The sequence below is a fragment of the Odocoileus virginianus genome, chromosome 20 (assembly GCF_023699985.2).
Source record: "Odocoileus virginianus isolate 20LAN1187 ecotype Illinois chromosome 20, Ovbor_1.2, whole genome shotgun sequence".
NCBI lineage: Eukaryota > Metazoa > Chordata > Mammalia > Artiodactyla > Cervidae > Odocoileus > Odocoileus virginianus.
Window position 1 is genome coordinate 22,777,389 of NC_069693.1, and position 23,578 is coordinate 22,800,966.

Below are 23,578 nucleotides of genomic sequence, written 5' to 3' on the forward strand. Positions count from 1 at the left end.
AAAATCTTGAAAATACAAGAAAGTGTGAAGGAAGTAAAAATTGCCCATAATCAGCGATAACATCTCAGTGTATTTATATATACTTTAAAGGAAACTAGGACAATTATATGATTTTGGGTCTTGCTTCCCTGTCTATTGAGCTTTCTTCCATGTCCTTAAATATTAATCAAGAACATTATTCCTAATGGCCACCCAGATCTCCACTACATTTCCATAACACAGTTTACTTAATCCTTCCTCATCTTTTAAAAGATGGGTGGCAGAGGCTCCTAACTGCCTTCCTAACAACTGCTCTTTCTTGTGAACAGAGCACTCACTTTATTCGGGGCTGCAATACCCCCTAGTTAAAATCAGTATCTCCCAGTCTCTTGTGAGTCCAGAGAGAGTCATGTGACCAAATTCCAGCCAATGAGATGCAAGTAGAAGTCACTGGGTGCTTGGGGAAAGCTCCTGGAAGGGACAAACTCGGGTAGCAAGTGAGCTTCCCTGTTTCCTCCTGCCCAGAGCACAGATGGAGAGCGGTCACCCTTGAGATGCTGGGGATGGCTCAGAGGAAAGACGGAAGGGAGCTGGGTCCTTGCTGACCTGCGGGGCCTTCACTCATGCACTAGACTGCCCTCCTCCCAAGTCTGCTTATGTGAGGGAAAACGGAACCCCTAATTTGCTTAGGACACTTTTGGGGTGGCTCTGTGGCTCACAGGTTAAAGCTATGAGATAGAAGAATATACATATTTTTTGTTCCCCACCTTCTACTATCTTCATAGTCTATACAAACCTTTGAGAATACGACACTAAGGCCTCATACACAAACCAGAAATTCTGCGGCCATCCAGTTCAACCTGAGACAAAAGTCCAGCCGAGGGAATATCTGGGTCTCTCTTCTCCTGGGGGGCAGCTCAGCCGGGGGGTAAGAATCTTCAGGGAATGACCCGGGCCTGCATCTGTGCACTTGTGCCGTTCACACAGCCCTGGTCGACAGCGACCAGGAAAGCTGCCCCTTCCAGTTCACGGAACTCCCACAGAAGAATTCCAAACGCCAGGCCGCCGGGCTGCTGGCATTCTCTCCCACATGGGGCGCACCAGCAAGGGCAGGGCAGAGGCCTGCAAACCCGGACGGCCTTTGCGCTCTGGGTTTCTTTCTCAGAAGGGAGGCTTGTTTTGGGAAGCCTTCCACCCACCACGCTCCTCACAGAAGCCCCCAAGAGAACCTGTATGGAGCACGTAGCTGCCCACATGGCCTGTGTGGGGCCCAGCCATTCACTCACACAGCGGCTGAAATAAAGCCGCCTCTCTGCAGTTTCTACTTGATTCAAGGAACTAGAGGCGCAGCCGTCACTAGAAAAGCTGCTTCTCTACTGACGAACCGAGCACCTTCCATAACAATGGCAGAGAAAGTGCTATAAAGCCTGAACGTGGCCCAGAACTTCAGGACTGGTACGTATCCCAGGTTAAGTGAGCTAACAAGATGACAGTGCTTTCATTCTACTGCTTTTAAAAGCTGTTCAGGTGTGCAGGAACGACTTCCAGCCTCGTGAACACAGGCATGAACACCATTTCCTCATTCTCAGGCCGTGCACCATCCCTGCCTCCATGGGGTTTTCCAGCCACGGAGGAGAGAGAAGACAGCACTGAGGTCACAGGGACTCCAATCCGCACCCAGGTGATTTGAGACAACTGACTCTGACATAAGTTTATTTTTACTGCCCTGAATGGAAAACGAGCCAACACCCTGTTCATCTAGGATCCTAGCTGCTCCGTTTCACCATCATGTACAGGACAGTTTTCCTACCCCGAAACGAAAGACTATTTTTATCCCGACTTTGCTGTTCCATAAAACACAGAGAGATAAGATCTGAAGGATTCTGACCTAAAGTAAGTCTTCAGGATATCCAGGTTCACGTATTTTCATTGTTATGATAAGGGGCAGAAGAATCTAATGGAAACGAATTCTATTATTCTGTACAAATTCAGGCTTCTTTATAGCTAAAAACAGCTTGGGGATCCAGTCCACTTGAGGATCATGATAGAATAAGACAAGAGTTAAGCTTTCTTTCTCTGCTTAATGAAAGCCTTGAGCTCCCCATGGCAAGTATCTGCTGGAGAGGGGCTGGGACGCTTAGGAGATGCCGACCACGTTTTCAGGGTTGTCACGGCATGCCCGGGTCAGCACTTGGCCCCAGCCAGCCAGCCACTTCCTCCCCACACAGGCCCGCCCCGAGAGAGTTTATTAACCAAGGGCTTGGGGGTTTGTGTATATTTATATTACCTCCTCTTCTCTCCCTTCTGTTCTACCAGGGCACATTGGGGGAAAAAGTTATGATAAACTTTAATAAAAACAAAATTAAAATGATTAAACCTTTCATATCCGTTAGAGATAATCTCTCTTCTGCTGGCTAGTCAAATCTGGAAGAAAACAAATGCAAACCATCACTTTGTTGCCTCTCTTCAATCCCCCACTCATTCCCCCACCCCAAAGAAACAGAAAAGGCTGCCTGTGGCCAAATTTTTAAAATAAATTACATTTGTCCTCACACACGGCAGCCAGGTGTGGCTGAAACATTCTTTCCAAATATCCCGTGATATATATAACCGACATCCTTCCCTCCAGGGGCCTTTCCATGGGAGCCTGACAATCCCAGAAAGACTAGGACCCTGAGGGGGGAGGCGTGGCCCCTTTTTATTGAAAAAGAAGCACCATTTCCCAATTAGCCATGTAATTCTGACTCAAGGAAGGGAAGGAAGGCTGTGTGCCTGCACACCATCGACTGGAAATACACACACAGCCCAGTCTGCATTCCTGATTACAACAAAGCCCAGAGAAAACAGACCAGTGGGGCACAAATCTCCCTGGTCTTATGTGTTCTGAGGACGTCTTCAGATCTGCCTGGGGTCTGGGCACATGCCTGTGGAGGGGAAAACGGGTGCAGAAATAGACCAGGCCTGTCTGTCAAAGGCTGGCCAGACATACAAGTCAGAGCGAGGTCTTTGGCCCTCCCAGAATGGGATAATGACCTCTGACACGCAGCATCTGGGACGCCAAGAGAACACAGGTGCCTGGGAACTGAGCACTTTCTGCATTATGATACTATGTAGTGGAACGGAATTCCAGTCCGGGAAAAACGCATCGCCCTCTGACATACCAAGGCTCTGCGTGAAATGTGGAATCGCTCATCGGCAGGTGGAGGGAAGGAGGAGAGAATGGTTCTTACTTCGCTAGTCAGCCTGACACACACCCCAAGCAGAGCCAGCTTCCCCTTCTTCATCTCAGCTGTTTACGCTGTAGCAGAGACAACACATCCTCAAGTCTAAAGGACTCAAGTCTGTCCTACGCTTCGCACTTGCGTCATGAGTCACCAGAAACAGATTTTGTTTTATGAGAAAACCACTGACCCCTGGGCTAAACCAGAGAGCTCCAAAGAATGCCACTGATCCCAGAAAGTGGCTTCTAAGCAGGGCAAGCTCGGTGGTCTGTTCTCCTCGCATTCATCCCCGCTCACGAGGACCCTGCACACACTGCACCCGGCAGTGGCCCTCCCCTCCCGGCCTGAGGGGCTCCTTTTCCTGGGGGCGAAGGGGAGAGGGACCAGTCACCCCTGTGCAACAGGGGTCGTGCAGGTCAAGTCCCATGGAAGCCTCAACAGTGCAAGTCACACTGTCACTCCCCTGCTCCAACCTTCCCATCCTGATGGGAGCAAAATCCGATTCCCCCTCCCCTGCAGCCTGCCAGCATCCACAGCACCCCCTGCCCGCCTTCCCGCTGCCCCTCCAACTGGCCGAGGGGCTGTGCACCCACTGGGCCCTCTGCCAGGGCCGCTCTGCTCAGCTCCAGTATCACCTCCCCGGGGAGACTTCTCGGAGCACCTTATGTAAGACGACTGACCCATCTTGCCCTGCCCTGCCTGGCTCTGTATTTACAGCACCTTGCTCACCTGACATCCTCTATTTGTTTATCTGGCGTCTGTCTCCCCCTCACTGGAGGGAAAAGTCCAGACTTTGTGTTCACTGCCTGCTGGCAGCTTTCCCAGAGCCCAGAGCGCCATGGGCCACACTCAGGACACTCCGTGTCTGCAGGGCTAAAGAACTCCACGCCTGGACTCAAACCAGTCACTCTTTCCCCAGCCGCGGTTCTTGTTTAAAAGAGGCAGGGAAAGTCAAGTCCATCTTTCCCCGACTTGGGCTCCATCTCTGCCTCTTCATTTGCAAACTCTTCAGCACGTGCCCCCCTCCTGAGCCCTGCTCTCCCTCCTGAACTTCAAAATCAGCCCCAATTTTTATTTTGCCCTGAATTTAGTTGCCTACAGAGTTTTGAATTTTTTGCCAGTTTTGTTAACAATTGAAGACTCGTGTCTACTACAAAATTAGCACGAAAACTTTGGGGTGGACACAGGCGCACATGGCCTATGACCAGGCCACAGCCTCATCCCAAGTCTCACAGGCCAGGAATCACCCCAGCACAGACCCCCAAGCCCCGGCCCCCCAGAGCAGGGCTGCCCTTCCACACTGCGGGGTTTCCAGTGTCACCGGGACTGACTTGAATAGGAAAATCATCAAAGGGTTTTGAATATTAGGAAAACACCATTTAAATCACTGCCAGTTCTCAAGAGAAGACCGAGGTTTGCACTCGGCAGGCTGGAGAGTCACAAATGACTGCTGCCCCTTCGCGCCCCGCCTTACGGGTTTCCTGGTTCTACCCTGAGAGGATCCGGCAGTGGATCACAGTCCTTTCTGGACATGAAGAACCCTGTCCCTGGGGCAAAGCGCTGCTGGTTCCTTGGATGAGTTTGTCAGCCCCCAGCAAGAAGGCAAGACACTGCAGGAAGAGCCTTGACGGAGAGCAGCAGAGCCCACGAGGACTTCCTGCAGCGAGAGAGATGCCCTCCGTCTTCACCGTCTGGTGTGGCCGCCGCGTGTTACAACAAGCAGACCATCTGGGAGCCTGGAGACTTGAGACCTACGATGGCTGAGAAGCCATGAACATGCCCTTGCTTTACACTCTCGCAGAGGAAGGCCCTCTGGAGGTCAGCTGTGAAGCCCATATCCTGGGCTCGCATCTGGGAAAGATGAGGGTTGGGGGGTGAGGACGGACCTGCCCTAGGGACACACGGGAGGGGTGTGCCCTAAATGAGAAGGGTGAAGGCTTACACAGCAGGGTCCTTCTAGGATGTCAGGTCTGGAGGGCTCAACACAGACATAGCAAAACCAGGGAGTCAGAATCCTTCTGTACTCGTGGCAACTGGGATCCTCTAGATGGACGCTCAACCAATAGACATGGTGTGGAATTCTCTGCCAAAGCAGGTCACAGATGGTGACAAGGGGGTGGCATTTACTCTAACCAGAGCAAAAAAATCACCCCCCAAACAAACAAACAAAAAACAGGATCACTAAACACCATCCACAAATCCACAAGGGGGTTGTGCTTGTCCTTGAAAGTGCCAATGGGTAACAGAGAGGAGAGGCTCCTTGTGTAAATCCTTGCACGTGAGCCTCATACGTGACAGCATACTGGAGAGCTGCCGTAATGAAAAGCCACAGGCCGAATGCCTTGAACAACCCAAGTTCACTCTCCCACAGTTCTAGAGGCTGGAAGTCCAAGATCAAGGCGTTGGCAGGTTTCGTTTCTCCTGAGGCCACTCTCCTTGGCATACAGCAGGACACGCTGTCCTGAGGCGTAGGTCACCAAGTTTCACAGGCACGAGAATGTCCCTCCACGGGCTGGCTATGCCCTTGGGACTCACCAGTGGAAGGTCTGAGCGGAGGCTGTGTTAGGACCAGCCAAGCAGAGCGCTGCTCCCTCTCTGAGGAGCTCAGCGGGCACAGCGCTCTGACCTCTTTTCTGACCTAACCAGGGGGCACTTCCTCCAGAGCCCCCTGCCAGGAAGCTTGCTCTGCTTCTTCACAGACCAAGGCCCGCACCTAGGACCGAGATCTGGGAGCAGGAAGCTACGGAGGGACCGGCAGGCACTGACCCCGCGGCAGGAAGGTCCCGGGTCTCCCCATCGCCCTCCGCCTCTGCCTCCTGCCCTCCTCCACATCCAAAAAGAAATAAGACACTGAACTCGGATGTCAGGCAGTGGATGGTTATGGCCTGAAACATGTGTTCCCCAAACTCGTACATTGAAGCTGTAACCCCCCAGAACCTCAGATGCGGCTGTTATCTGGAGAAAGGGCCTTTAAGATGGTGACCAAGCTAAAGATGAGTGTTAGAATGGATTAGGGCACCCTGGCTGGTGTCCTTATAAGAAGAGGGGATTACGACAGAAAGAGAGAGGCAGGCCTGAGAGCAGAGTGAAGGCTGTGAAAGAGAAGACAGCCCTCTGTATGCCAAGGAGAGTGGCCTCAGGAGAAATGAAACCTCCCAACACCTTGATCTTGGACTTCCAGCCTCTAGACCTGCAAGAAAATGAACCTGGGTCGTTTAAGGCACTCGGCCTGTGGCCTTTCATTATGGCAGCTCTAAGCAAACTCAGGCAGTCTGAAAGGAAAGAGTCTGACCCAAGGAGAGGATTCTAGACCAAGCAAAATGGTGAGAGGGAAGCACATAGATTCTCTTTCTGTCTTCATGAGGTGATGACAGATCTGGATAAAACTGAATGAAGACAACAGACAGGCTTGTTCCAAGAAAAATCACATACTATCCAACCTTTAATATTCTGATTACAGCAGAAGTCAAGCATCTTTTAAAAGTGATAAATAGCTCTTTTTTATTAACAAACACACAAAAGGTCTCAAGATAATTTGGAAGTGTAAAACTATAAAAAGCCCTTTAACATCCACTCTGAAGGCTACATCTTGACAAAGTCCTTTCCAACTCCCTCAAAACTGCTAATGGATTAGGCTTAAGTGGTGAAACCAAAAGTAAATGCCTATTTGAAAACATGTTTCTCTCATATGGAGAAAAACTGAGGAGCGGGGGGGGGGGGGGGGGGGGGGTGGAATGGCAGAAACAGAGATGGGAAAGCACCAAAGAATACACCTTATTCAGCCTGACAGAAAGCAGGAGGCAACTGGGCACCACACCCATTTCTTTAAAATGGAAGTCAAAGAGTTTTATGGAAAGTGCGGCCCATATCCGGGCTGGGCCAGCGGGATCCCAGTGAGAAGCCCAGCGCCAGGGCAAGCATATCGTATGCCCCACGGCTGGCCAGCACTGTCCATTAAAACCTCCCGAATTGCTCGATAAATCTGTTCCCTCCACCAAGGCAGCTGTGAACCACATGTGACTAAGAAGCACTTGAAATCTGGCTGGTATGACGGAGAGACTGGATTTTAAATTTTTACTGAACTTAAATTAATTTAAACTTAAATAGCCACAGGGGGCTCGTGACTATCACGCGGAGCAGGCAGAGAACCTGGAGATGCTCCCTTGATCGCTCTCAGAGGGTCGAGAAACCCCAGAACCAGGAGGCTCTGGACCGTGCCTACTCTGATGTGGGCGGTCAGAAAACTTCCCACTGCTAGTCAGTGTTTGGGGGAAAAAAAAAAGCATGCAGGACTATAATTCTCCTAATTGGGTCACAGTTTGAAGGGGGTTCCTTAACATCCATGACTCTGAGAAGGCTTTGAGCTATTTCTGTGAGCAAAGAGACCAATGCATGCTCCACTTTCCTCCCTGGCCCCCTACCAAGGTCAGGAGCAAGTTTATTAATATAGAGTGTAAGTGGCCCAAGAAACGGATTCTTTGGGCATTTCTGAAGGCATAACAAGTTCAATTGATTGTTTCTCTTGAAAAAGTACATTTGAGCAGCACAGGCTGATGTGAAGGGAAGAGGCTGGAATGAAGACGTGCCCACAAGACGGGGGGACAGTAGGTGATGACCACCACAGCCATCCCCAACCCACCCAGGTACACACTCCAACCCCAACCCGCTGGCTGGCTCCCACGCTCGCCGGAGGGACACGTCTCCCTCGTTCAAGCTCCTTGGACCCCCCTTTCAGAGGGGACCCCCCATAAAGGTTTCCCTGACATAACACCTGGTGGGACATGACATTCTCTGTCTCCCACGGGGATCCCTGTGTTTCTGAGCTCTCTGGCATGCTCACAGCCCTAACCAGGAGACTCCTAATGCTCACCCTCAATACCCACCAAAAGGACTCATGGTCTCTCCTTTTTACGTTCATCTACATTTTGCTGGGCCACTTGGTATCACCCTCTCTGAAAGGGAGCAGCCGCAGTGTTAGCACCTCTCAGAGTGGGCAGTGTGGGGTGGCCGTGAGGGAACCCACCACTACCTACTGAGGGGACAGCATGCAAGACAGCTCGAGTCCCCAAATGAGGACCCCAAACAAGGGCTAACCAGGCAGGCAATGTACAGTCACACATACAGCCCAGTATACGATATAGGGGAACATACAGTCCAGTGCCAGACACTGAAATAAAACCCCAAACCCTGACAGCTTCGAACCTCCCATAAAAATAAAGCAGCTACTAAATGGTGGATACAGAATACAAATGGGCAAATGAATGATAATCACTGTAATTCAGGCTACTGCAGCCAGATCTCAGATCATTTCTAAAAGGTGGGATGTCTTGGCGCATATGCTTATCTTTTCTGGAGAAAACAGAGAAGAAACAAGCTCAGTGGGAATTTTCATTGGAAGGACTGATGTTGAAGCTGAAGCTCCAATACTTCGGCCACTGGATGTGAAGAGCTGACTCGTTAGAAAAGACCCTGATGCTGGGAAAGACTGAGGGCAGGCAGAAGGGAGCGACGGAGGATGAGATGGTTGGACGTCATCACGGACTCAATGGACATGAGTTTGAGCAAAGTCAGGGAGATGATGGAGGAGGGGGAAGCCTGGCATGCTGCAGCCCATGGGCTGCAAAGAGTGGGACACATCTTAGTGACTGAACAATGACTCCAGTCAAAAAAGCTCCTGGACAATGGCTCTCAGAGGTCTTGCCTGGCATCCGTGTAGTTGCCCTGACTCTGGCTTCAGGACATTCCTAACTTAGAAGCAACAGCCTCTCCAAGATGCTTCTTCGTAACAGACTCTGACATTGCAGGGAAGGCAGTGCTATCACTACAAAGCTGTCTTGTATGAAGAGATGGACCCTTAGCTCCCACACTGGTCGGGGGGAGGGGTGGGTGTGTGGGGATGTGTGTGGTGTGTGTGCACTTCATCTATGTGAGCATGTGCGTGCACACGTGTGTGCACACACGTGTGAGAGGAGGAGCAGACACACTAGCATATACTTAGAGGAAGGACTAAGACAAGGAATATGTAATCAGAAGCCATCACAATTACAAATGTAAATGAACAGGCAATTGGCGCTGACCTTTGCAGATTGTTAGAGGACTAATTAAGGCAAATCAGGAACTCTGTTCCAACAAAAAAACAAGACTGCAGACAGCCTAAGAAGTACTCCTGTCCTCTTCATGTGGATGCAAAATGCAAGCGAATCAGACGGTAATCAAACTACATGTGCTTTATACTGACAAAAGGAAAACTGTCTCCATGAAGAAAAGACAAGTAAGATTCACCCCTTGGTATCCTGTGAGTAATTTTGCTAATATCTCTGTCAAAGAGCTTGTCCACTATTTGAGCTCTTGCCATGTGCCTGGCACTCTATTAGATTCCATATAAACAGATCCCACCCATGAAGCAGTCAGAAATGCCAATTACAAACTTTGCTTTGAATGGCTATTTTAAAAGCTTTAAGGAAAAAAAAAAAAAACAGAATCAAAGTATACATTATTCGGCAAACTCCATTTTTCATTCAACAGTATTATATTCTCTTTTCATGTCAATATATAACAAAATCTCTTTAGCCTTGCATTGAAAAACAGTTTTCTAAAAAAGCACCCTGAAATTCATAATTCTCATCCCAGTAGTCCCTTATCAGGAAATGGATTTAAAACAGATAAAGTCATGTTTTCTCTATTCCTCCATGAGTGCTCAAATTTTCAGTCACCCCAATTTGTTTTGATGCCCTTAACACATTTAACTTTTCTGGTCAGCATTACTTTATCCCTATGCTTCCCTAAGCCTCATGGACAAGACATATAGTCAAAAGGAAAAAGGAAAGAGAAAAAACTATGCTGGTTTTACGAAAATAATACTTCAGAATTGCAGAACTGGTCACAATATATTTTAGTGTTATAAGAAAAATTACACTGAAATTGCATATAATTTAGCTATTTACCAAAAAAAAAAAAAAAGCACTTAATATTCAGAGGGCAGCTTTATGCCAGTTTTGAAAAATCAAAACAAAAACAAATGACGAACTAGAAAACAGTGCATTTTCTTATTCTCTTAAATTGTACAAGTTAAGTAGAACTCCCCAGAACTTGCTTCAAAAAAATCATCCATCTAGGAGTTTTATAGTTTCTGGTCTTACATTTAGATCTTTAATCCATTTTGAGTTTATTTTTGTGTATGGTGTTAGAAAGTGTTTTTATATGCAAAACAGAAAAAGAGAGTCAGATGTATAGAACGACTTGTGGACTCTGGGAGAAGGCGAGGGTGGCATGTTTCAAGAGAACAGCATCGAAACATGTATATTATCTAGGGTGAAACAGATCACCAGCCCAGGTTGGGTGCATGAGACAAGTGCTCGGGCCTGGTGCACTGGGAAGACCCAGAGGGATCGGGTGAAGAGGGAGGTGGGAGGGGGGACCGGGATGGGGAATACATGTAAATCCATGGCTAATTCATTTCAATGTATGACAAAAACCACTGCAATGATGTAAAGTAATTAGCCTCCAACTAATAAAAATAAATGGAAAAAAAAAATCATCCATCAAGTGAAGCCGGTGAGTGTTTGAGTAAAGGCTGTCGTCTAAACCACATCGTCACTTGGCCGGCTCCCTGACCCCAGGAATTCACTACGTTGAGCGCCAAAGATGTGTCAGTGAAGGAGGCTGCCGTCTTCTGCTCCAAGCAAAATACTCCCCTAAATTCTGAATGAGCATGCCATCTGTAAGCTGAGCCATCATCCGATTGCCCTGAACACCTGTGCCGGCGTCTAGAACAACGTATCCACACCAAGAGCTGAGAGAGGGCATCAGCCGTGCCCCCAGCTCAAAGTCTTGCCCAGAGTAGGTGCTCCATGCAGAGTCAGGTCACTACTTCTGTGCAATGTTTGGAGGGCTGTGTCTCCGTGTGAGAGGTAGTTAAGGGGAGGGTAAGAGAAACAGAAGGAGGGAAACAGAGGAAGGCTGAGGGCAGAAACACAAAGCGCCTCTTGTCTTCTGGAAGCCCAGGGCACTGATAGAGCGAAATTAACTACAGTTTCACCCCGGAGCCAGAAATGCCTTTTTAATAAGCAAACAGGGAAGCTGATCCTACACATGATCCACCTACGGGTGCATTCCATCTTCCAAGGGCTTCTGGTCAACTAAGGGGAAGCAAAGAGCTGAAGCCAACCACCAGGAGATATAACCCAGGTGTCGCCGCAGCAAACAGCTTTGTCTACGTTTATCTGTGTGCACGTGGGAAGGGGTGGGAATGAAACAGGAAGGCCAAATCCCAACACAGTCAAGAGAATACTTGGTCCTGCAGAAAATACACTCAAACCAAAATCAAAAGACCAGGTCACACACAAAAAATGTTGGGAAGGCACAAATCTCGGTAGTTTGGTTACCTTCTTTTCTGTGAGATGTACATTTCCAAGACATTCTTTTTTAAATGGGAAGGCCGTGTGTGTGTGTGTGTGTGTGTGTTTCTAGCAGAGGTGAGGGTGGCAAGCATAACCACAAAGACCATTACTATAGGACTCACTGATGGAAGTAAGGGTGATGCTTGACCACAAGCAGGACTGTGTCGGGGAGGGGGGACTAGGTATTAGCATGTGGTCAGCAACCAAGACTCAGCCCCTTGGTGGGGCAGGGCAGGACCTCGATGCTTCAAGGCTGGTCGTGAGGGCTCTCGAGGGGCTTAGGGAGCCAGTGGTGGGCGAGACTCTTAGCCACGGCCACAAAGTTCTCAAGGCAGAGGAGACCTTCACAATTTCTCCTTCTCCACACTTCCATGTGGGTTGGCAGACCACCTGGTGAACTTGACTGGCTGGAAGACATGTGGGACTAAGCTAACAAGTAAGGTTTGAATAAGTGGTATTTCTGCCACCCCCAGGGAAGAAATCACGGGAGAGTCCACTCCATTAGCCTTGGCAAGAGAAGCCCTGCCACTGCAGAAGGTGACAGGAGGCTGAGCTCTGAGGCCCTGGGCTCAGGGAAGCCAAGGACGTTATTTCCGGTGGCTTTTGTGTAAATCTGTCTGGTGTGTGGACAAGACAGGAGCAAAGGAAAGGAGAGAGAACACCATCTTTTAACCAGGTGATGACGGAATGCCAGGAATGAAAACCCTAGACAGAACCACTGTTTACAAGTGGCTTAGAGTCAGAACACAGGGCTATCGATAGGTGCCCAAAGACGCTCTGAGGCCTCCTCACACCACATGGACGACCTTGCCCGCTGAGGATCAGTGCCCCAACCTTTATGTTCCAGAGGAGAGAAGTGGGAATTACAGGCACACCTCATAGATGTTGTGATAAATCAAGTATGGCAACAAAGTAAGTCACGTAATTTTGTGGTTTCCCAGTGCATATAAAAGTTATATTTACACTATATGGTAGTCTATTAAGGTCAGGGGGGAAAAATAAAGTATCTTAAATATCTTAATAAAAACAAATAAAAACCAAATATCTTAATTAAAAAACACTTCAGTGCTTAAAAAATGTTGATCATCATCTTAGCCTTCAAGGGGTCGAAATATTTTTTGCTGGTGGAGGGCTTGAAATACTGTGAGAATTACCAAAACGTGACAGAGACGCAAAGAGCAAATGCTGATGGAAAAATGATACCCACAGACTTGCTCCAAGCGGGGCAGCCACGAACCTTCCATCTGTAAAAGGATGATGCAGTGTCTCTGAGCATGGCAGAACAAGGGACACCTGTTTTATGAAGTCTGGGTTTACAAAACCAGAAGATGATGACTTTCAGTGCCTTAATTCTACCAGGCCCACGTGGCCCTTCTCTTGAAGACATTCTTCCAAGAAGTTTATAAGAGTCCATCCCTGGTGCAAGGGAGGAGGATATGCTTTAAGATGAGTTTTCTTGAAGGAGTTTCTAAAACAGAACCAAGTTACTGTTCATGTTAATGCGAACATTACCTAGTAATTTATGCCTTTGTCATTACTCAAGAGTATACACTTAGCTAGAGCATAAGGGTGGAGGGGCGGTGCAGGGTGGGGAGGGAGGTGGGTGGAGAGTGAAAACATGACTCCAGGCCGAAGACAATACAAAAGGATTCTGAAATACAGAAAGGAAGTCTATCATCTAGATGAAAGTTGCTCATACACTTTGGAGAGGGAAAAGAAAAAAACCACTAATATGCATTAAATGAGAGAAACCCAGAAGGCAATGGTGTAAGAACGCAATTCCACAGTGACTGCATAAATAGAAGTATTACATTATAAAACAGGGAACTGTTTGTTCCAGCTCATAGACCCCGGGTGAAATGGCAGCTGTACACTATTTAGTTTGGGGCACCTCATTAATAAAAAGGGAATTCTGAGTAGAGTGAAAGAAAGAATTGAGGGGGCAAAAGGGACCAGCTTTTAGTGGAAGATTAAAACAATGACGTATGCAAAGCTGGTTAAAAAAAAAATTAAACCCTAAAATAAATAGGTCTGAGTATATTGGTAGAGGAAGAAGAACCCCGTGAAATGACATAACAGCAGAATAAAGAGAGTGGCAGAACAGATGGGCCAAAATGCGCTCAGGGGGAGCAGGGACCCCCACAACCGGATGGCACAATGGTCCCAGTCTTGGGGCCTGGCATGTCTGTGGGTGCTGGGCCCCATCCCAGGGCAGAACCAGGGGGTCAGACATGAAATACAAGCCCCAGAGGTGGAGAATGAACTTTAAACAAAACAGGCATCCATGATACACGCGGGAAGGCACAGTCCATCTTGCAGTGACCTGGGGGTGACAAAAATCACCCTGGTCCCCACGCAGGACTTTCCCAAAGCAACAATTCACACTGACTGCTAGGAGGACTGGCCCCTCCTCTGTGATTATTCTACTCGAGCAGAGAGGAAGCATTCTCGAATTCTGGTGTATCCCATCGTTGGGGAATCTAGCTCCATCTACACAAAAAAAGGGGGAAGAGAGGCAGCTGGGTGATGGACACAGAAGCTGTGAGCATCTGGAGAGGTCTGTGGGGTCTCTGGAGCGATGCCTCCAGTAGGGAACGAAGCTAAAGCTAACAGATAAAGTGATGTAGCAGAGCCTTCACAGTGAAGAAAACGTCTGCTCTGGCAGAGGGTTAGCCATGAATTAATCATAGGTACCTAGAAAACCAGAGAAAACAAAAAGTTGTACAAGAAGGTAAATGAAATTATAAAACTCCACATGGCTCAGCTGTGATTAATATTTATAGAGTCAGAATAATGAAAATACTGAATATTAATATGCCCCCAAATTATTAATCATAATGGAAGACAGATCAGAGGGGAAGACAGAATGTATCGAGGGGCTGGGCTGTGTGGGTACCGAGTCTGTGTGCAAGAGGGTGTGTACGGAGTGGGGGTGGGGTGGGAATGTGAGTTTGTGGATGGGGTGTGTGTAGTAGGTATCAGTGTGTGGGCTTGCAGAACGGCATACTAGTAAAATCCTCATCTTCCAGTGTAGAAAGCCAATAGGTAATGTCTAACACTTAGCCAAAAAAAAAAAAAAAAAAAATTCCAAGCAACAATAGTAGAGGCATGTTAAGAAACATGGCCATGAGTAGCAAAAGGAACAATTAAACTTGAAAGCCAGTTCTCTGGGGAATGGCACTGGGGAGGGCCGTGCCATTTTTCACAGTAAGGTTTATATAACTTTTGCCTTTAAAAACTAAAAACGTGCAATCTGATAACATTAGGATTAAAGCCCCACACAGCCATGACAGCTCAATGGCTGACAGGGTGCTGCAGGCAATGGAGAGACCAAAAGTCCCGTCCGAGTCTGCAGCCTGGCCAGGTCGTGCGGCAACACGCCATCGGAACGAGCAAAGGGGTTTGTCTGCAGGAGAAGTCGTGAACCCGGGCCTGTGAGGTGGCCCCCGTGAAAAACCCAGGGAGCTGCCCAAAGGGCACGTGCCAACGGCAGGAGAGCAAAGTTTCAAGAGGCTGGGAGCCAAGGGCCAGGCCGAGCGCCTGGCGACGCTGGTCTGTGGGGCAGACCGAGGACCATGAGTCTGGGAGGGGCATGGAGGACGGTCCGGAGCCACCGAAGGACAAGACAGAAACACGGCCAGGGACGGGCGCTTCCAGAAGGCACTGGGCGGCAACCTCAAAGACCAAGAAAGAAGCCCAGCATGCAGCCACTGGGCTGGGTGCATCCAGGGTCAAAGGTTCCTTCTCAAGCACAGTTTGAAGACAAGAGGAAACAGGCTCTGATAGGCTGACGTGTGAACCAGCGATGGACCAACATAGATTGTTCTTTCAAGAATCTGAAGGTTCTGTTGTAGACAGACAGTGGGGCCCAGGATTAAGGGAGAGCTCTTGCTGTATGGTTTTTAAAGAGACAGGCAACTGTCCTATGCTCCCAAGTGGAGAGAAAGGGACTGGGAGGCTGAAAAAAGTAAGAGAGAGGGGACAGTCTACTGTATGAGGTTCCCGTGGGAGTAAGTCACACGGGGAAGACAGGAGAAAGGACTGCAGGCTAGAGGGCAGGTGGGAAGCAGACCCGGGGCAAGGGCTACACCAAGGTCCCCATGCTCTCTGTGAAGGAAGGGGCAGTTCTGAGCCAGGAAGAGCTGGGGCACTCGGATACAGTCACGATGTTTTTAACAAGCACTTGCTGCTTCGATCACCTCTGAAGTTCATTCTTACAGACCACACTTGAGGCCACAAACTGCCTTATTTCAATTCTGAGCAAGACATACTTTAGCATTTTCTTTATGTTGATCTGAACCCAAAGACGGAATCTAGAATGCACGCCGGACGCACCTGGGAAGAGGAGACAACACACGGTCTGTTGGCTTGCTCACTGGACAGTGGCTCGTGACGTGCAAAGAAAAGTGGTGCTAAGTTCCTCTAAAAACATTTAAGAGGAAAGTGACAGTCCCGGCATGTCCCCCACGCCCAGAGCACAGCAGTCACCCGCGGCCCGCGAGACCACTCACCGGGGTCGGTGGAGGGGCACCTGCGGATGGTGAAGATCTGCCCCAGGTCCTCGTCCTCCTCGGGGAGGCCCTTCTGCAGCCGCTGCAGCTTGCGCAGGCTCTCGCTGCGCTGGTGCTTCATGGAGCGCACGTGCTGGATGAGGTTGAGCTTGGCCTTGGTGGAGTAGCTGCACAGGACGCAGTGGTAGAAGCAGCTCTCGCCCTCCACGCCGCTCTCATGCTGCTGCAGATGCTGCGAGGGTGAGAGAGAGGGGCGAGCCCCGGTCAGCCGCACCGAGCCCAGCCCCGCCGAGGGCCCGCCCGCCCGCCCACCCACCCGACAACCCCTTTCCGGGGTGACTTGGTTTTCCCGGGGGGCCCTTCCCCCAGCAGCGTGATGAGGACAGGGAGCAAGGTGACTCTCATTCCTGCCTCCCCCGGGGGTGTCAGAGTGCTGAACATGCCAATGGATCCGACCCTCCCCGCGTAAAACTGGGCTTCCTGGCACAATAATCAGAGGTTCACTCTTTCCGCTTATCTCCAAAGTGTCTGCTCTGCGTGGAACTGGGGTCGGCAAGCTATGGCCACAGGCCAAGTGCACCCTGCTGCCTGGTCCTATAAATAGGGTCTCAGTGGAACACAGCCACAAAATGTGTTGGTTTGTGCATCGTCGATGGATGCCTTCTGAACACTGGATGGAGTTCAACAGTTCCAACAGAGATTATGTGGCCTGCGAAGCCTAAAACCTCATTATCTGGCTCTTGATGGAAAAAGTGACGAGCGCCTGCTTTAGGGGATGGTCTACAAGGTGGTCACCTTACCTGCACAGAATCTTAGTTCAGTAACGAAGCACCAGAGTTGCTGTGTGGCTATTTCACAAGAAAGATGATTCAAGCTTTTGTATCTAGAACTAGTCTATCAGGAGAACCTGAAATTAGGGTTTCCCCTAGCTTAGGAAGAAAAGAAAAATAAATTTGTCCAGACCAGTTCTCTCTCAACATCTCAAGGTCATTTGGCTTAGTGCTCAGACAGTCAAAATTACACTCTGGGTTGTGTCTGTGTCGATACAGAACTTTGATTCCAGAACATGGAAGCCCAGGAGTCGGCAGGAAGCAGGCACGACAGGGATAAAGTATGGTACACAAACCAGTGGAGGCCATGGAGTTAGCAGAACCCAGACTTCTGCATCTTGAAGAAGACTTGTATCCAAGCACAATATTCACATCCTTTGGGGTCCCTGTGAGAACACGTGGAAAGCTACGGACCCTTTCTATTAAGAATTAGAGAACTGACATGCTCCTGGTATAGAAAGGCCACCTCCTTCGTTTCAAATGACTCATTTTAGGGGAAGAGGAAAGTTTTCTAGTGGGTACATATAAAGCAGGAAAAAAAAAATATCCCAAGAAGTTTTAAGTGGTTGACTCAAGGTAACACAGCTAGTTAATGGGAGAAAGAGAACTAGAACCTGGCAGCATCCGCCCCCAGTATCCTTCCGGAGGAGGAAATTGAGATCATGTATTTTATGGGCTCATGTTCCCACCTGTCCTTCCTTCCTTCTCCTCGCCTTCACTCCCCACCTCCAATCCCCCGAGCCTGGCCCAAGGAACCACAACAAAGCCTTGGGACTGCTCTGCGCTGCTCCTCTCCTTTCTGACCACACTTGTTCTGTTTGACGCCCGTGCCTGGTAACCATCTCTGATCCTGCTTGGACCTCTGTCCTGTCCTGATTATACTGTGAGATGCTCAGGAAGCACAGAGTCAATGCCCTGCTCTCTGCTCAATACCAACAAGAGTGGCCCGGGGTTGTTCCTACTGGATGACACAGCTTTGAGGCTCATGTGCTCACAAGCACACATCCTATGTTCACGGAAAAAGTGTGAACATCCCAGAAGCAGGTCTGAACCTTACTGGAAGAGGAAATATGAATGCACCAACAGAGGGCTGAGGAAGGGGAGGGAGCGCAAGCCCTCGTCGATGTAAACTGGCTACATGACATTTACTTTTGCTCTGGGGCCAACTTGCAGGTAACACAGTGAAGGGCTTCACAGCTATCAGCAGAGAACAATCCCTTCTTTCCCAGAAATGGGTGACTTAACACACTCAAGTGCAAAGCCTTGGAGCAAAACAATATGCCTTCCCCTGGCCCCGCCTCCAGTAAGAGCTGGCCTACAGCAATCACAACCAGAAAGAGACTGAATAACAAGCAAGCTCAATGTTAACTGTCAGATTATAACCACCAAAAACACAAAGCTACTTTTCTTGAAATAAATTTGTGCTGGGTTTTTTTTTAAATGGTTTCTCTTCAGTTTGCCCTCTCTGACATGTCTCCTTGCCAAAGATGGAAAGCTCCAAAGCTACATTTTTTGGAGGGTGGGACTCTGGGGAAAGAGACTGATGGGCTGGATGGAAAGGAAAACAAAATGAGCCTGCCCACGCTGATTCTCCCCAAATTCTCCATAGGGACTCCCGAAAGCCAAAACTGGAACCCAGATATTCCTGGGAGAAAGCGTCAGGGCCGCCACTGAGGAACAGGGAACTCGTACGGGAGCCAGGAATGGCCCTCTTGGATCGCCAAGACCCAACGAACTACAGTTATTAGAGCTTCAACAGAAACTGACGCGTGAAAGGTAACAGGGAATATAACCATGGACTCTAAAGCGCTAAGTCCTATCAAGGGACTCTGGTGGCATCAGAAACCACGAAATCACGGAAAGGATCACTGAAGCCTTAACCCCGAGCTCCCATTACCTTCCCATGAAACAGGATTTCCTAGAAGTAAGGCTCTGAATCTTAAACATGAAATTTTAATATGGATGTGAGGGTTCTTTTCCAAACGTCTGGGGTTTCCAGTCTCTGAGCCAGAAGAGAGGATAACACAGCCAGAAAGAGTTGGATGGGAGCTGAGATGTCAGATGTCTCTCATCCTCAGACTCAGGGGCTCTTGGGTGACAGGGCTGTATAAATCCTCAACTTTTTATAAAATAAACATCACACTGGGGACTCCTGCTGGAAAAGTAACTGATACAATGATGATGCCCCTAAACACCACACTCGACTCCTGGTAGTCTCTGGTAATCTCTGCTGCCGCCAGGAATCCTTTTGGTCTGATAGGTGAGAACCATTTTGGAAAGAAAATGGGTGCCTGAAACAAACGGTAGCGATAAGAATAAAAGCAAAAAATGCGGAGAACAGAGCCATGGCCTCGCCCTCTGAGCCCGGTATAGCGGACATTTAGGGTCCCCTCTCAGAGACTTGCACAGAAGCTTAATTCAAAATTCCTAGCTTGCTTATGCACTCCAAGTTCACTCTCCAAGACATACACATGGAAATCCAGAATAAACTACTTCTCCATTCCTAGGAAACACCTGCTCATAAAGGTTATACCCCAACCCAAACTTCCTCTCACAACTGGAGTCTCTGGGGGTCTACCTGCGCATGACCGCTCCTGTTCTCACCACACCTCATAAGCTCCCGCCTGGGCAGTTTTCAGGCTGTCCAACATGGAGCAAACGGGGCTCGGAAGCCAGCAACAGGGTCCTGACTTCTCCACACCATCTGGTCCCTTCCCAGGCCTTGGGTGGGTCCAGGCCCCCTCTCCCTCCCAAGATGCGCTGGCCCATCCCCGGAATTCCACCCTGGGAACCTGCCTAGTAAGAAGCAGCAGGAGGGGGTGGGACTAGAGAGACTGACTCCTTGGGGCCAGCCTGTCACCCCGGAAATGCTTTCCCTGCGGGAGAGAGTAGATGTTTTCATCTGGAGAAGGAGGGAGAATGATTTGTTCCTGACCCAGCTAATTAGGATACCCTCAGTTGGGATCACAATGTATTTAATTAAATTCACTGTAATAGATGAAGAATCCACCGAGGCACAAACCCCGGTGGAACACTCAGTGAAGGGGCTGCCTCCTGTCAGAGTTCCTGCTCTTCTCGGCAGGCAGGAAATTCTTCTCCCACACAGATACTGGACTCCCCCAAGCCTCTCCCCCTCCATCACAGAGCTCGCCCAGCCTCAGGTAGGAGGACCCAAGTCTTGTTTGGCTGTTTCCATTTATTTCTTTACTCTGTGCTCAAGATTCTGAACTCTATGCTCAAGATTTCTTTCCGTTCACCTTTAGAGGGTCAGTTGTGCAGTCTAAAAAAGAAAACAGGGGACTTTCCTGGTGGTTCAGTGGTTAAGAATCTGCCTTCCAAGGCAAGGGATGTGTGGGTTCCACTGCTGGTTGAGGAACAAAGATCCTACCTGCCACAGGGCAACTAAGTCCATGCACCACAACCGCTGAGCCTGTGCGCCTCAGCTAGAGAGCCTGCAGCATGCCCCAAACCACAGGGCCCGTGTGCCCTGGGGAGCAACCCACACACCGCAACGAGAGACCCCACACGCTGAAAGGGAGACCCCGTGTGCTGCGAGACCTGATGCAGCTATAAAGAACGAAAGGTTTTTTAAAAATAGAAAATAAAGAATAAGAAAGCAGAATAACTTCAGCTGTGGTCAGCGTGCTGTAAGACAAGTGTGCTGCATGGGGACCCAAAGCAAAGTGGTCAGCGCCCACTGTGCAGGGTCTGGCTTGATTCCAGACGTCAACGACACATGAAAGCACACACCACGTAAACACGCACACACACACTATGCCCTACCCGAGGGCCTGACCCTGCAAGTAACAAGGCAGTGATGGCGGTGACTGGGCAGACTGGCCAAGGGATATGAGGAGGGCAACCTTCTGGCGTGCATGCCATTGTGAGAACACTTCCTCCAGGGGCACAGGAAGATCCAGTGATCACTCAAGAAAACCAATCAGTGAGTAATGAAGAAGCAGGACCAACAAATCAGTCAAGGAAGGGAGACTGACTCAGCTAAAGAAGAGCAGAAACCAAGGTCCAGTCCAGCACTCTGTCCAGCCAGCCTCTCCTACAACCTTGAATCCTGAACCGCCGAGGGCTTCCCTGGTTTCCCCAGCCTTACGGTCTGGTTTTAAAGGTGCCTGCAAGGGTTTCCCTGGCAATCCAGTGGTTGGGACTTCGCCTTCTAATGCAGGGGGTGCCGGTTCCATCCTTGGTCAGGGAGCTAGGATCTCACATGCCTCATGGCCAAAAAACCGGAACATAAACAACGGAAGCAATACTGTAACAAATTCAGTGCAGGCTTTGAAAAATGGAACACATCAAAAAAAAAAAAAAAAAAACTTTTAAAAAAAGTGCCTGCAAAACACTGGGTTACATGAACTGCAAGTGTGCAGTTGTTTCCATTGAAAGAGAGTTCTACATGTGGCAATAGGATATACTTCCTGAAAGCACAAAGAAGTACAAGGACCCACAAAAAGGAAATAAGTACCCGGTCTGACTCATAAATGGAAGCAGGGAAAGAACTCTGCAAACTCCAACTTCTCCAAATGACCACCGTGCAGCAGAAAACAGATGGTCCCCCTGGCGAGCGCATAGGAGCTGGACTGGTACGCGCTGGGTGAGCAGCACCTGTGCTGGAAATGAGCGAGGGGGGGTTCCCTTGTGCCGACCAGGGACTCTGTCCTGTTCATCTATCCGATCTTGTTGGAGCATTTATACTTTATCGATAAAATGCTGGGCTGGGTTTAGCTGGCAGGTGACACTCCCGTGCCCCTGACCTGGAGACATCCAGGGTCCCCCATCTTTCCTTGTGGGTCTGGTTCCAGGGGAAGAACTTGGAAAAGACAAGACCTCAATACAGGAAAAGGCATCTCGGATAATAAGCCTGAACGTGAGGGCGGGTATGAAAAGGAAATGAATAATTAAAAAAGAAAGGAAAGGAGCCGGCTGGCATTATTTGTGGGATTTCACCCCATTAGTATGTTGGGCTCGTCGACCCTGGCCAGCGACTGAAAGTCAAAGAGATGAGAAGAGGGCTCTTGTTAGAAAATAATTCATCGCGAAAATCAAAAAAATGTGTTCCTGTTACTTGTTTCCCAGGAAAACTAACCAACTTCTGTCAGAGAACATCGATTTCTATAAATCTGGAGGGGCCCCGGCTCCCTCCTCCTCCCCAACAAGAGGAAACTTCTAACATCTGGTTCTTCATGCATGGAATGCAAAATATTGATCAGGTTTTGTCAAAGCCTCCCCTTTAAAGTAGAAATGGACAAAGTACACTCTGACACTCGCACACACACTCTCACAAACGAAAACACACAGGATTCACGAAGGAAGCTTCCTCGGGGAATAATACCTGTTATGAGGAACACACAAATGCCCGCCCGGCTCACCACATTCTCCCACGGATACATCGCAACCGCACCCGGAGGGCAGATCAAACGGTGAAGCTCCGTGATGGATAAGGTAAAGCGGCTCCCAGGGATCCACCCCTCCTGGGGCACGTGGGCGACCCTGGGGGTGACCTACACCTAGGGGGAAGGGCCCCCCAACCCACACACGGAAGGCCTTGATGGAAGAGGCTGCTGTCCCATCAGACCTCTGGAGGGGAAAACTGTTAACCAGAGCAAGCCAGGGGCTCAGGGCGAGGGCTATAGAAGTCTCACCAACACCTCCGGTGAGACGGGACAGGAAGATGAGGGTCCGGAGTGAGCCTGCTAGTTACCCACTAAAATGGAATAAGGAAGAAGTGAGGGGGGTTAATTCATCATCGTAACCCTGCTCGGCAAGTATGCTGAGGAGGCACCTTCGCACACTTCATTACATCCCGAGGTGGGCGGTGCTTGGCGCCTGTCCTTGGAGAAACTCAAAAGCTCCGAGAGGTCACGTGACTTCTCCCTCCACCCATGAGTTCCCACAGAGTGTGGACAAAACAGGACTGGAACCCCGGGGCTGGGGGCCGGGTCCACGGTTGTCCAGTGATGCTGCGCTGACTGCAGAGGGCGGCCATGTGACCCGGGACGCCCCAGACCCAGGCATTCACCTTGAACGCCTAGGAAGAAACTGTTTTAGGTGTAACGCAGCCTGGAAGGGGGGTGGTTAATTTTTTAATCAGGGGTGGTGTTACCGTTTCAGATTTAATGCCGCTTTCTTAGGAAAGCTTCCGGAAGGTCAACCTAAATATATACACATTTTCTGTTTCATGTTGGCTTTTCACCCACTCGCGCCCTCGACCTTGGCACATGTTAATTTAGTCCTATTTCACTGCAGGAGCCCAGCAGACAGCGTTAAGATATAAGCCCCGACCACAATTTACAAGAGAAAGTGAAAGGAAGTAAAAACGTTCCCTTAGATCAATCTCTGACCTATTTTCTGGTTTCTAGGCCAGACTCCTCACGCCCTGGAACAAGCTCTGACTGTTCACTCTCGGCATCCAAGTTCCAAGGCTGGAGTTCAGGCTTCCCAACCCTGGATCTCTTGGCTCGCAAGAATGACATCTCCTCATTCAAAAGTCTCAAGAAGATGAATGGTCCTTAGAGAGAAGCACAATAAATTCTAGAAGTAAAATAAGCATGAATCTGCAACCATCGAGAGGGTGTATCAGACTTGGCTTTGAATCTTTTCTAGAAAAAATCCAAATGTGGGCTCTT

At 49.2% G+C, this 23,578-nt stretch overlaps 1 protein-coding gene and 1 long non-coding RNA gene across 3 annotated transcripts in view; one reads left to right on the forward strand and one right to left on the reverse strand.

Annotated features, from left to right (window-relative positions):
• Window positions 1–23,578, reverse strand: part of ZFHX3 (zinc finger homeobox 3) — a 249,726-nt gene that overhangs the window by 83,536 nt on the left and 142,612 nt on the right. For both annotated transcript variants that reach the window (XM_070451077.1, XM_020888547.2), the window contains exon 4: window positions 16,111–16,342. In XM_070451077.1, the coding sequence (XP_070307178.1) occupies window positions 16,111–16,342 (232 nt within the window). The remainder of the gene's footprint in view (window positions 1–16,110; window positions 16,343–23,578) is intronic.
• Window positions 12,321–23,514, forward strand: LOC110134212 (uncharacterized). Its single transcript, XR_002312985.2, has 3 exons — window positions 12,321–12,511; window positions 18,550–18,716; window positions 23,312–23,514. It is a non-coding gene; the product is annotated as an uncharacterized lncRNA (long non-coding RNA).